General features: G+C 45.3%; 1 protein-coding gene across 1 annotated transcript in view; it reads left to right on the top strand.

Annotated features, from left to right (window-relative positions):
* Positions 1–13,843, top strand: part of IL27RA (interleukin 27 receptor subunit alpha) — a 34,127-nt gene that overhangs the window by 2,529 nt on the left and 17,755 nt on the right. Inside the window, exons 2-7 of the mRNA XM_035097250.2 lie at positions 2,386–2,467; positions 5,902–6,034; positions 7,531–7,700; positions 9,717–9,871; positions 11,096–11,249; positions 12,519–12,598. Coding sequence (XP_034953141.2) covers positions 2,401–2,467; positions 5,902–6,034; positions 7,531–7,700; positions 9,717–9,871; positions 11,096–11,249; positions 12,519–12,598 — 759 coding nt within the window. The 5' untranslated portion in view covers positions 2,386–2,400. The remainder of the gene's footprint in view (positions 1–2,385; positions 2,468–5,901; positions 6,035–7,530; positions 7,701–9,716; positions 9,872–11,095; positions 11,250–12,518; positions 12,599–13,843) is intronic.

Genomic DNA, 13,843 nt, shown 5'->3' with positions numbered 1-13,843 from the left:
TGGCGGTTCAAATCCCCGCGACGGGGTGAGCTCCCGTTGTGCTGTCCCAGCTCCTGCCAACCTAGCAGTTCGAAAGCACATCAGTGCAAATAGATACATAGATACCACTGCAGCGGGAAGGTAAATGGCATTTCCATGCGCTCTGGTTTCTGTCACGGTGTTTCGTTGCACCAGAAGGGGTTTAGTCATGCTGGTCACATGACCTGGAAAGCTGTCTGTGGACAAACACTGGCTCCCTCAGCCTGAAAGTGAGATGAGCGTCGCAACCCCATAGTCGCCTTTGACTGGACTTAACCGTCCAGGGGTCCTTTACCTTTTTACCTTTACTGCGAGAACAAGATTTCTCCACCTGTCCACTGCTGTGTCAAATGCTATGTGGAATGTAGTTAAGAACATAAAACAAGGGTCAGCAAACTTTTTCAGCGGGTCCACTGTCCCTCAGACCTTGTGGGAGCCCGGAATACACACACACACACACACACACACACACACACACACACACTGTACAAATTCCCACAAATAACCCAGAGATGCATTTTAAATAAAAGGACACATTCTACTCATGTAAAAACACGCTGATTCCCGGACCGTCCCCGGGCCGGATTCAGAAGGCGATTGGGTCGTATCCGGCCCCCGGGGCCTTAGTTTGCTTACCCATGACATAAGAAGATCTCTGTTGTTGTTGTTGTTGTTGTTTAGTCGTGTCCGACTCTTCGTGACCCCATGGACCATAGCACGCCAGGCACTCCTGTCTTGCACTGCCTCCCGCAGTTTGGTCAAACTCATGTTCGTAGCTTCGAGAACACTGTCCAACCATCTTGTCCTCTGACGTCCCCTTCTCCTTGTGCCCAAGATCAGGGTCTTTTCCAAGGATTCTTCTCTTCTCATGAGGTGGCCAAAGTATTGGAGCCTCAGCTTCACGATCTGTCCTTCCAGTGAGCACTCAGGGCTGATTTCCTTCAGAATGGATAGGTTTGATCTTCTTGCAGTCCATGGGACTCTCAAGAGTCTCATCCAGCACCATCTCGTCCTCTGTTGGCTCTGCTGGCTGAGACCAAAGGCCCATCTAGTCCAGTGTCCTGCTCTCATTGTGGCCAACCAGATGCCTATGGGAAACTCAAAAGAATGACCTGAGCACTCTCTGAACAACTTGTGCTCACCTGCAGCCGGCATTGAGGGGCACACATTGCCCCTGACACCAGAGGAAGAGCATGGAGTTATGCAGTCAGCTTAGGCTCCCACTGGATAGTAATTGTGAGTCCCACACAGCTGCTTCCCCTGCCAGCCTTTGAGCTTGTAAAAACGTTTTGTGCTTTGTGTGCTTAAATAGAAACAAAACTATTGCGCTTTAACAAAATAAAAAAAATCCTTCAGTAGCACTTTAAAGACCAGCTAAGTTTTTATTTTGGTATGAGCTTTCGTGTGCATGCACACTTTGTCAGCTATTGTGCTTTAGTTCCTCAAAGGCTCCAATGTGTCATTCTGACATGGGCACACGTATAAAGTCCACATAATAATAATAATAATAATAATAATAATAATAATAATAATAATTTTTCAAATAATTTTTATTCAGTTTTCAATATTGATATCTAATAAACAGTACTTCCATTACATTTTGTATATATTACATTTTCATTCACTTTGTTCATGCTTCAAAAAAAATTTTTTTATATCACTCATCTTTACACAATTGGTTCTTTAAGAATTGACTTCCACCCTGCCTTCACCCGTCTTTTTAAGTTCTTGTTTTTTAAACTTACACAGTTTATCTTTCTTTACGCTTAAAGTCATAAGTCTGCTATTGTCAGTCTCTTCAACCTTGTTTCAAATTTCTATATTCAAGTTTCTGCCATTTCTCATATATCTCATGAATTTATCCACTTGTCTTGTTTTGTCATACATTGTATTTGATATTCTTCCTTAATAACCAATAAAGAAATTTATATTTAATTATGTGGTTGTTTTTATTCTGCTGGATTATTTACATTTTAGTCACCTTATCCAACTAATAATAATTTTATTTATACCCCACCCTTCCCAGTCAAGACCGGGCTCAGGGCGGCTAACAACAAGAATATCAAAGCAAGCATAAAAGAAACAATTCCATTAAAATGCAGATCAAATACAATGTTAAAATTCAATTTTAAAATTAGGAATCTACAAGTGCAACCTCATTTAAATATCTGTAGGAAAAAGCCTTCGGGGAGGGTAACACCGGGGTCAGGCTGAGTCAGTCCAAAGGCCAAGCAGAACAGCTCCATCTTGCAGGCCCTACAAAAAGACAGTACTGTAAATAAATATAGTAAATGGGGGGGGATTTAATTCAGTGCTGCTTGACTTTGTCCTTATCTTATGACCCACCATTGCTGTCTCTTAATACAGGACATAGCTGGCACTATGGGAAACAGGGGGAACGCAGCATGGCTGTTGCTTCTGTCGTTAAAGGTCTTTGGGATGAAAAAAGGTAAGAGATCAGCCATTCTTCATTTCCTTCATACAGGACTGTCTCCAAAATTTCGTAGCTGAGCCGATTATGCTTCCTGCTATTCTCTCTCACACACAGCTGCATTGCAACTGATTATTTGTGGCACTGTGTCACCTGGCTGTAGCATTTGTGTGACTATCCCAGATACGTGCGAGTGGCTGGTGGCATAGATCTTTAATGCCGCGAGTCTAAAATTTGGGGGATGTAAACCAGCTTGGGCACCACATTTTGTGATGCTAATTAGCTAGGCTGGTGTCATATCACCAACATCAAGCTTTTCCGGGAACTAAGCTCCCTCGGAATGGAAGAAGGCAGGTGAATCAGTGGATTACAGGGATCTGAAAGGAAGTGGTGGTGGTGGAGACAGATAAATGCATGAGGGAATAAGTAGGGTTGCCAGACTCAATAGAGGACAGGACTTCTGTGCCTTTAATTGCCCTGCTCTCTTTTGAGTCTGGAAACCTTAAAGAGAAACCAGCAGACCCTTTGTTTAATTTCCAAGCAAAGGGTCTGCTGGTTTCTCTTTAAGGTTTCCAGACTCAAAAGAGAGCAGGGCAATTAAAGGCACAGAAGTCCTGTCCTCTATTGAGTCTGGCAACCCTAGGAATCATAGCTGCCAAGTTATCCCTTTTTTTAAGGGATTTTCCCTTATGCTGAATAGGCTTCCTCGCGAGAAAAGGGAAAACTTGGCAGCTATGCTAGGAATAAGGGCAAGGGAGATCATGTTTAAGAATCAGAGGGGTGTGAGAGGGCAGGGGAGCAAGAACAGGAAAGGCTTTGAGCTCTTGGGAGAGAGGCCAGGAGTCTCCTGGAGAAGAGACGGTTAAGGGGTGATATGATAGCCATGTTCAAATATATAAAAGGATATCATAGAGGAGGGAGAAAGGTTGATTTCTGCTGCTCCAGAGAAGCGGACACAGAGCAATGGATTCAAACTACAAGAAAGAAGTTTCCACCTAAACATTAGGAAGAACTTCCTGACAGTAAGAGCTGTTCGGCAGTGGAATTTGCTACCAAGGAGTGTGGTGGAGTCTCCTTCTTTAGAGGTCTTTAAGCAGAGGCTTGACAGCCATCTGTCAGGAATGCTTTGATGGTGTTTCCTGCTTGGCAGGGGGTTGGACTGGATGGCCCCTGTGGTCTCTTCCAACTCTATGATTCTATGATGAGTCAGGGAGGTGGACAGAGCAGGGAGTGTTTGAGAAGCAGAGTCTTGAGAAAACAGTAAATGGCGGAGGGATGAAGGTGCAGGCTAAGGAGAAAGCAGGGCTAAGGCCTAGAGATAGCAGGGGCCTATGTGGTATTGGCAGGAAGGAAGTGGAGATGCTGAGGAAGTGTGTGAGGTGGGGAGCTGTGGGTCAGAAATGCAATTACTGTTGAGCCTTTTAAGCTGCATCTGTATAGGAATGATGAGGATGATTTATTAAATTTTTATCCTGCCCTTCATCCAAGGAGCATAGGGTGGTTTACAATATAAAAACATTATTCTTATTCTTATTCTTATTATTTCCCCCACCCATCTGGACAGTTTACAATACATTAAAAACCTCCCAATACAGGGCTGCCTTCAGATGTTTTCAAAAAGTCATATAATTGTTCATTTCCTTAACATCTGATGGGAGAGCATTCCACAGGGAGGGTGCCACCACCACAAAGGCTCTCTGCCTGGTTCCCATAACATAGTAACACAGTGATGGGCAACCTTTTGAGCTTGGTGTGTCAAAATTTGCCAAAAAACCGAGCATAACTCGGGTGGTGTGTCACTTCGGGGGAAAAACCATAATTTCACGATATTTATAGTTTAAATAACAAAAATGTATAATTGTAATATATAACTGTATTTAATAAACCAAAAACTAATTATTTAACCAAACCAAACCAAACTAAACCCCCCTTATTTATCACAAAGTGCCCAGAGTTGTTGAGCTTTTTTGGGGGGGGCTGCTGACCAAAGTTTTGGAGGTTTTTTTTGGGGGTGCAAAAGTTGCTTTGGTTTTTTTTGTGGGGTGCCCCAAAGCTGCTGCGCTTTTTTGGGGGGAAGAGAACAGAAATAAATGACGAATAATACCTTCGCTGGAACTAACACGCAGCACCAACATAGTCTGCCAAAGTGCCAAAAAATCCAGCACAGAACAGGTTAAAAACGAACACTGTTACACCCAATCATCGTCTGCCAAAGCACCAGAAAAAACAGCACAGAAAGGATTAAAAAAACAATCTCTGGCTACCAGCAGCAGCAGCAGCAACAACAACAACAACAGGATCCAGGTTTTAACAGCGGAGACAAGCTGTAGTGTGAGGCGGAGCGGGAGAACAAATGGGGGGAAACAACAACAGCGCGAATGGGTCGATGGGGGGCGTGCCAGCAGTGAGGGCTCTGCGTGTCACGTCTGACACGCATGTCATAGGTTCGCCATCACTGTCGTAACATACAAAAACAATACCGCCCCCCCCCCCCGTTCAAAATGCCATAGATTGTTTAATTAGCCACAGGTCTGGGAGAAGAGAGGTATTTTTGCCTGGCACCTACTGTATATTCCTGCACATAAGACTACTTTTTAGCCCAGGAAAAATCTTCTCAAAAGTTGGGGGTCGTCTTATACGCCGGGTCGTATTTCTTATTTGGCGAGTATATCCCAAACTCTATATTTTAACTGGAAAAGTTGGGGGTCGTCTTATACGCCCAGTCGTCTTATACGCCAAATATATGCAATGAAGGTGCCAGGCGAACCTCACTGGGGAGAACATCCCACAAATGGGGAGCCACTGCAGAAAAGCCCCCGTTTTATTCTGGATTTTTTGGGGGGGTGTTGTTGTTTGAGATTTGTTTTCTAAAATATAAATCAGTATGATAATAATAATAATCATTTAATAATAATAATAATAATACCACCACCACCAATGGGGGGGAAATGGCACCTAGAAATTCTATTGTAGTGACTGCCATCTAGGTTTAAGGTGTCATTTGGTGATTAGCTTATGCAGTGTAACCTCAGTTTTCGACTTCCAAAACGTTTGAAAACCGAGAAGCAATGGTCAATCGGCAAAATCCATTGAGAAAATTGAAAACACACAGCGGAAGCATTTGACTTCCAAGGTGCGTTCGAAAACGGGAGCAATTACTTCCGGGTTTTCGGCGTCCAGCTTCCGAAATGCTCGAAAACTGAGGTTCCACTGTATATCGGAGATGTTTTTAATGATGTTTTTATTCCTCTGTCACTTGTTGTTTGCTGTCCTCAGCTCCTTTGGGGGTAAGGGCAGGACAGAAATGAAACAAACAAACAAACAAACAAACAAACAAACAGAGAAGGGTGGTAATTCTGTCTGGACACTTCCCTTGAATTTTAATAGTACAAGATAATGGCTGTGTTTTCTGTGGCTTGAGTGCTGATTTTGGAATATGCCTCTATTTGCAGGTGACCCTGATGCCCCCACGGACCTGAAATGTTACCAGTCAGTGCCCAGCAATATTGTGAACTGCAGTTGGTCCACCAGGGAGCCTCCAGATGCTGATACTACCCATGTCCTCTACTATAAGAGCCTTAAATTGTAAGCAAGGCATTACATGTGTGTCCATGTGCTGATCATCCAGCCCCAGAGAGGCTGTGGATTTGGGCATGGAAGAGGCAAAACTTCCAAAATGTCAGGCAGAATTTGCTCTGTCGGCCTTAGGATGTGTGTGTGCGCGCGCATGCACATTAGTGCCTGTGTGTGTTTGGGTGGCAATACTCGCAGTGCGCTGCAACTTCCTCACTCTATTGTTAGCCGCATTGGTCTCAAATGCTATTTCAGCATTCTTTAGGGAGGCAAAAGGGCTTCTACCCAAGGTCTTGTCAGCAAAAGAAGTCACTGCATTTGATTGACAGGGCCTTCCAGGAAGTTTCTGACGGGAAGTGAAATGCTGAGATAACAATTGTTCTCCTGTTACCTGCCTGGGCTGGAGTTGTCTGCCATTATTCTTCAGGCAGCTTTGCAAATAAGTCCAGAATCATTAGGCCACAGATCTTGTTTTTAAACTAACACATCACTCTCTTGGTTGGCGTCACTCTGGATCAGGAAGTCCCCTGCTGAAAATCTCACGTCTGCTTGAACTCGCCAGGTACCCTTAGGCAAGCTGGAACCCAATGAGCCCCACATGTGCAGTATGGAGACAATAGTAGTTGTCAGAGGAGCTACAACATTAAATTTATACCTCATAATTCCTCAGATACCCGATTACTCGGAGGGAAAGTGTTCAGGTTGACTTTAACAATCTCTGCTTATAGACCACCTCCAGGCCGGTCAGGAATTAAGCTTCTGTTGCCCAGTATTCATTATGAACTTGCTCTGTGTCTTTGCATGGGGCAATTGCTACTTCCGACTTACATCTCCAAATCCTTGATTATTTTTCACAAACCATCCACATTTGCCTGTTGCTTACCATTTTTTTAAAAAATTAAGTTGAATATGTACCGCTCTCTGTTTGTAGATGAATTAGCATTGGGTCTTTTTTAGTAGGCGTTCCTAGTCATTCCAGAAAGCAACTGTTCTCTAAAAATTTGTGGCAGTACTGTATACCGTATATTCCGGCGTATGAGACGACTGGGCGTATAAGACGACCCCCAACTTTTCCAGTTTAAATATAGAGTTTGGATATACTCGCCGTATAAGAAATATGACCCGGCCTATAAGACAACCCCCGACTTTTGAGAAGATTTTCCTGGGTTAAAAAGTAGTCTTTTATGCAGGAATATAGTATTTATTTATTTATAGATCACAGATGTATTATTATGATTATTACTGTAGCCAACAAAGAGGCATGTGTATGAAAATACATAGTCTTGGGAGACCAAATTTACAAATTCCACACTCGGAACAAAACAAATTACCCATTTTACTTAACTTTTTGTTCTGAATTGGAAATAGAGCATTTGCAGGATTTTTGTGGGAAGGTTTTGCAAGGAATGGTAAGTCCTGGGCAATATATTTGTATAACGAAGGAGTGGGAAATACTTACTTTTGATTCAAACTGGAATTGCCTTTCCCCTTTCTGCCTCTTTCTCTAGTCATCCTGGCAACCCGCCCAAGCGTGGAGCTGTGGGCAAGCAGAACTGGTTGCTTATTGAAAAGGGCAACATGCAACAGGGGGACAACTACAGTGTTTGGGTGGAAACCAATCGCAGCACAGCTGGGATTGCAACTTCCGCTAAGTTAAACTTCAGCCTGGATGAAATAGGTGAGAGAAAATATGCTCAGAGTGCTTTGGGGAAGGGTCTAGATCAGGCACCCCCAAACTTCGGCCCTCCAGATGTTTTGGACTACAATTCCCATCATCCCTGACCACTGGTCCTGTTAGCTAGGGATCATGGGAGTTGTAGGCCAAAACATCTGGAGGGCCGCAGTTTGGGGATGCCTGGTCTAGATAAACTTGCAGATGAGGATAAAAAAAACTTTACTAAAAATAGTAAGGTAAAAAAGGTAAAGGACCCCTGGACGGTTGAGTCCAGTCAAAGGAAACCATGGTGTGTGCTGCTCATCTCGCTTTCAGGCCGAGGGAGCCAACGTTTGTCCACAAGCAGCTTTCCGGGTCATGTGGCCAGCATGACTAAACCGCTTCTGGCACAACAGAACACCATGCCGGAAGCCAGAGCACAGTTTACCTTCCCACCGCAGCAGTTCCTATTTATCTACTTGCACTGGCCTGCTTTCAAACTGCTAGGTTGGCAGGAGCTGGGACAGAGCAACGGGAGCTCACCCCGTCGCGGGGATTGAAACCGCCAACCTTCTGATCAGCAAGACCAAGAGGCTCAGTGCTAAAAATAGTACCAAGTGTCCTTGCTCACTTGTATGTATCAGTGCAGGCTCAGTGTCAGCATCAGGTAACTCTTGGCAGTTGCTGAGACCCCAGCAGGGGACCACTTTGGAATTCCCCCAGTGCCTAAAGACCTAACCTGATGTAGCATCACTGTGGGGTATTGTGGGAAATTCAGGGTGCCACCCACTTCCACCACCATGAAAGCTTGTGGATGGGAGTGATGTGGGAGATTAGGCTGGCAGAGGGCACTCTGCCAAGGCCCATCTCACATCTGGAGCTGATCTTGAATTTGTGTGCAAAATAAAAAAAATTCCTTCAGTAGCACCTTAAAGACCAACTAAGTTTTTATTTTGGTATGAGCTTTCGAGTGCATGCACACTTCATCAGATACACTGATGGTGCTACTGAAGGAATCACATCACTCCCATCCACAAGCTTTCATGGTGGTGGAAGTGGGTGGCATCCTGAATTTCCCACAATACCCCACAGTGATGCTACATCAGGTTAGGTCTTTAGGCACTGGGGGAATACACTGATCTGATGAAGTGTGCATGCACACGAAAGCTCATACCAAAATAAAAACTTAGTTGGTCTTTAAGGTGCTACTGAAGGAATTTTTTTATTTTGTTTCGACTCAGACCAACACGGCTACCTACCTGTAACTTGAATTTGTGTGCTACAGGACAGCTTGAATAGTGGCTGTTATGCTGCGATAGAGAATCCTAACTGCAGATTCCACAGTGATGTCACGAGCTGTGAAATTCCAGACATCTCACCTTTTGTATTGTTCAAGGAAAAAATGGCAACTTGTATCCCTAAAGACTTTGACACTCGAAATGATGTGGCTGGGGCTTTCAGTGGGTCCTGTTAAATTTACTCAAAGCAGCCAGCTTCCAGCCCATCCAAGTTATCTCTAGTCCTGCAACACTCACCTCTTCGCTGCATTCAGCCCTGTGTGTGCTTTCTCAAAAAGGTGTGCCAAAATCCTGTATGTAGACTAAATTGTGAAAGTGAATCAAATGCGGTATCTCATTGTTGCATTTTTGTTTGTTTGGTTTTGGCCTCCCAATATTTGGATTCTGAAGGAATTTAGAACACCTTGAAAAGTCACCGCGCTGACTGCAGAAGTCCACCGAATCTCACCCTGACTTCTGAGAAAAAACACTAGACTGCTTCCTCCGATTCATAAGAAACCAGTAACTTCAGGAATAAAAAACAGTGGAAGTTGTGATGTGGAATTGCAGGGCCACCTGCTCTGTGGACATGCCGAACCTTGATCTTACTCCTCAGCATTTGTTTCCTGGGTTTTGTTTAGAGTTTGTTGTTACAGCATAGTTATGGCTCCATTCCTGATGCTTAGAGAGTGGGAAGTGGGAGTGAAGGGCAAGCAACAAGGGTTCTTGTGCCTGATGCCTTTCTCTGTGTTGCTTCTTTCAGTGAAGCCTCCTCCTCCTGACCTGGAGCCTGTGGAGTTTGAGTCTTCTGTCGCTACAGTGAGATGGACGAACCCTCAGTGGTCTGAATCCCTTCATCACCAGGCGCTCACCTGTGCCCTTCGATACAAGATGTCCAAGGACCATAGCTGGACCTATGTGAGTCCTGTTTTGTCTGGATGTGTCTGTTTCCCTATCCCATCGGCTGTTATCCAGCTTGTATTCTGGGAGAACGGCAACCTGAGGAGTCTGAGACAATTATGGCTGTTCGGCACATCACAGCAACAATCACTGGCAGACCAAGCATAGTCTCCGTGGGTGCACCTTGAAATGATTTGAGAAGAAAGCACAAACAGAGACCTCAGTGGAAGTTAAACAGCTTCCCAAAACTGGAACAGAACCCAGGAGTCTCAGCTCCAATTGTTTGGCGTTACTTTCACTCTCAGTGATAAAAAAATAACTTCTTCTTCTTCTTCTTCTTCTTCTTCTTCTTCTTCTTCTTCTTCTTCTTCTTCTTCTTCTTCTTCTTCTTCTTCTTCTTCTTCTTCTTCTTCTTCCCCACCTTTTTCCCTAAGAGGGGCTCAAGATGGCTTACAAATAAAAATAAGAACAGATAGGAACGGAAAAAACACATTAAAAACCAATTAAACATTGATAGAATTAAATTTATCGAAACCATAAAACTGATTGCTGTAGAAATAGCATGCCACCAGCCCTTTCATTAAAAGCAGTCAGTTTTCAAAAGCCCGTTGGAACAGTAAAGTCTTCACTAGGTGGCAGAAAGACAGAAAGGAAGAAGGCAGCCTGGCTTCTCTAGGGAGGGAGTTCCACAATTGTCTGGAGCAGCCAGCGCCAAGAAGGCCCTGTCCTGTGTCCCCACCAAGTGTATCTGAGATGGTGGTGGAACAGAGACAAGGATCTCAGAACCAGGACAGGTTTGTAGGAGGGAATATGGTCTCTTTCAGACCTTCCACTGGCTCTCCTTGTGGAGGAACAGGAAACTGACCTGGTCAGGTGTTCCTCCAAGTGGACACTCTAGGAACTGTTGTGACTTGTCTGCTCCCAGTATTCCATCCCACACTCCTAACACCTCACTCCTTGTGCTCCCCTGCATCTGCTCCACGCTAAACTTGCTGCTATTCTGATGAATTTTTATGTTGATGATTTTTGTTTTGTTTTGCTTTTATTTTTTTATTTGAAGGTAAGTGTATCAGCATAGCAACAATAGCAGGAGAAAAGGGGGGTGGGATTGTTGTTGTTGTTTTACCTGTTTTGTGAGATGTTTTCTATAGATTCTTACTTTAGAAGAGGAATATAACTGCTACTTCTATTACTACAATGAATAATAAGAGTAATAATGATGATGATAATGTTCTTTCCCAGCTGAGTGAGGAGCATGTGGAGCAGGCAGGCCATGACCTGGAGGACCTGAAACCGTTCACTTCCTACGAGGTGCAGGTACAATGCATTCCAGATACGAGAAAAGGTTTCTGGAGTGAATGGAGTTCTTCCCAGACCTTCGTAACCCCAGAGGCAGGTAAGTACAGCCCTGGAAGGGACGCAGGTGGCGCTGTGGTCTAAACCACTGAGCCTCTTGGACTTGCAGTTCGAATCCCTGCAACGGGCTGAGCTCCCATTACTCTGTCCCAGTTCCTGCCAACCTAGCAGTTCGAAAGCATCCCAGTGCAAGTAGATAAATAGGGACCGCTCCGGCGGGAAGGTAAACGCCGTTTCCGTGCACTCTGGTTTCCGTCATGGTGTCCCGTTGCGCCAGAAGCGGTTTAGTCATGCTGGCCACATGGCCCAGAAAGCTGTCTATAGACAAACGCCGGCTCGCTTGATAGCGAGATGCGTGCCGCAACCCCAGGGGCGTAGGAAGATAGGGGCGGTAGGGGCAGGCTGCCCCGAGCGGCGGGCTCCAAGGGGCGCCATCACAGGTGCCCACCCCGCCCTCAAAAAGTGCGCCCCGTCCCCAGAACATGCACCACGGCCCTCCGGGAAGTGCGCCCCACCCCCGGAATGTGCGGCCCGCCCCTCTGGGAGGCGCATCACGGCCCTGGAACGCGCCCCCTACCCCTCCGGGAGGCGTGCCCACCCGTGAAGCTCCGCCACTGCGCAACCCTATAGTTGCCTTTGACTGGACTCAACCATCCAGGGGTCCTTTACCATTACCTTTTACCTTCAGTTCAGTAACAGTTCAGTACCAGAATTTCACGTGTCAGTCACACGCACGTCTCACATTTTTGAGATGTACACTTGAAAATGTAGGTGTAGAACTGGAAAAATATACACTGTATGTAAATGTGTGGAGAGGCCATTGTATAAGGAATTAACCTTGTACTCTCAGACCTTATGCAGAGTGGTTGGGGTTGGGGGACTGAATCGTAGAATTCCAAAGTTGGAAGGCATCTTTGAGGTCTTCCGGTCCACCCTCCCTGATAACCCCATTTTAATGCAAGTTTCACAGCGCAGGATGCAGCTGCAGAACTTGTGACAAGGTGGCTCCCCGGCATTTGCTTAAATATATCCAGAGCCCACCAACTCCTTAGGCAGGTATTTTGGGGATTCAATATTCTGCTCATCTTTTGGTGGAATGGGTTCTAAGCAGCAAAATTGGAGTATAGACCTGATCATTACTAAATTACCATTGTGCATTTTGTTTCTATCTGCATGAAAAAGGTCAATTGTGCATGGTGCCTTATTCATTTGTTTCTTGGACTTCTGCTTCTTCGAGGAAAGCACCTGCGATTGTCCAGCTGCTCTGTTAGCTCTCACAAACCACCTGTTGCATCTCTGTTGCCTTTAGCTCCACTGGGTCAGGTAGACGTGTGGCAAAAAGTTGGTGTTTCTGAGAAAGGTGTTCCGAGTCGCTTCCTGCTGTGGAAGGTAAAGTGAACCTTGCCGGTCTCCCTTTTACATACACAAAGGATGAATGAAAATTGAATTTTAAAGATTTCCCCCCGGATTTTAGGAGCCTTGGAGTGTACAATACACAGAGCCTTTTGGCAAACGAGCAGACATACGCTCCTTGCTCTTGGCTGCGGGGGTGGGGGTGGGGGTGGGAGCCTGAAGTTTATTTAGTTTAGCTGAATTAACATCTCCCCTGAGCTGCAATGGCTCTCTGTGCTCAGCTTTTGGTCATAATAGCTTCTGGGAACTGATGGTGCTACACAGACCATGGACTGCTAGCAAATATGCTGAGCTTTGCAGCAAAACGAAGTTACTTTGCTGTCAGACCACAGGGACATTAGCAAATCGCGGTCACTTCCTCTTAGGACTGGTGCACTGTTTTTTAATTACAGCTGTAAGCTGCTTTAGGGGTTCGGTATGGACCCAGGTGGCGCTGTGGGTTAAACCACTGAGCCTAGGGCTTGCTGATCAGAACGTCGGCGGTTCGAATCTCTGTGACGGGGTGAGCTCCCGTTGCTTGGTCCCAGCTCCTGCCAACCTAGCAGTTCGAAAGCACGTCAAAATGCAAGTAGATAAATAGGAACCGCTACAGCGGGAAGGTAAACTGCGTTTCCATGTGCTGCTCTGCTTTGCCAGAAGCGGCTTTGTCATGCTGGCCACATGACCTGGAAGCTATACGCCGGCTCCCTCGGCCAATAATGCGAGATGAGCGCACAACCCCAGAGTCGGTCACGACTGGACCTAATGGTCAGGGGTCCCTTTACCTTTATGGGGCCAGAATGTGGCATTCTAAATATTGGTTTCCATTTTTTAAAAAAGGGAGCTTTGTGTTTGCAGGCCCAGAAAGCAAATTCTAATCAGGTTTGCTTTAGATCTGACCTCGCCATAACCATGCATGCATTTGGCCTGCCTCACTGCCTCAGGCTAAACTCTACAATTCTATGATTCTGTGTTTAGATTCCTGCATTGCAGGGGGCTGGACTAGATGTCCCTTGGGGGTCCCTTCCAACTCTACAGTTCTATGATTCTATACGAAGAAGGCATACTTTTGCCACGTATGCCAATTGCCACCTGTAAATTGATATGTGCCATAAATGTCTGTGGTGCGCTCATGGCCTATCAAACAAAACAACAGGAAAAATGCTGCGTAGGATCCTGTCTGATAAAACATACAAAATAATGATGCAGTAGTGAAACTAAGAATCACATCCTGATGTGCAG

The sequence above is a fragment of the Zootoca vivipara genome, chromosome 16 (assembly GCF_963506605.1).
Source record: "Zootoca vivipara chromosome 16, rZooViv1.1, whole genome shotgun sequence".
NCBI classification, from domain to species: domain Eukaryota; kingdom Metazoa; phylum Chordata; class Lepidosauria; order Squamata; family Lacertidae; genus Zootoca; species Zootoca vivipara.
Note: the sequence above shows the minus strand (reverse complement) of the source record. Positions and strands in the feature narration are given on the sequence as shown.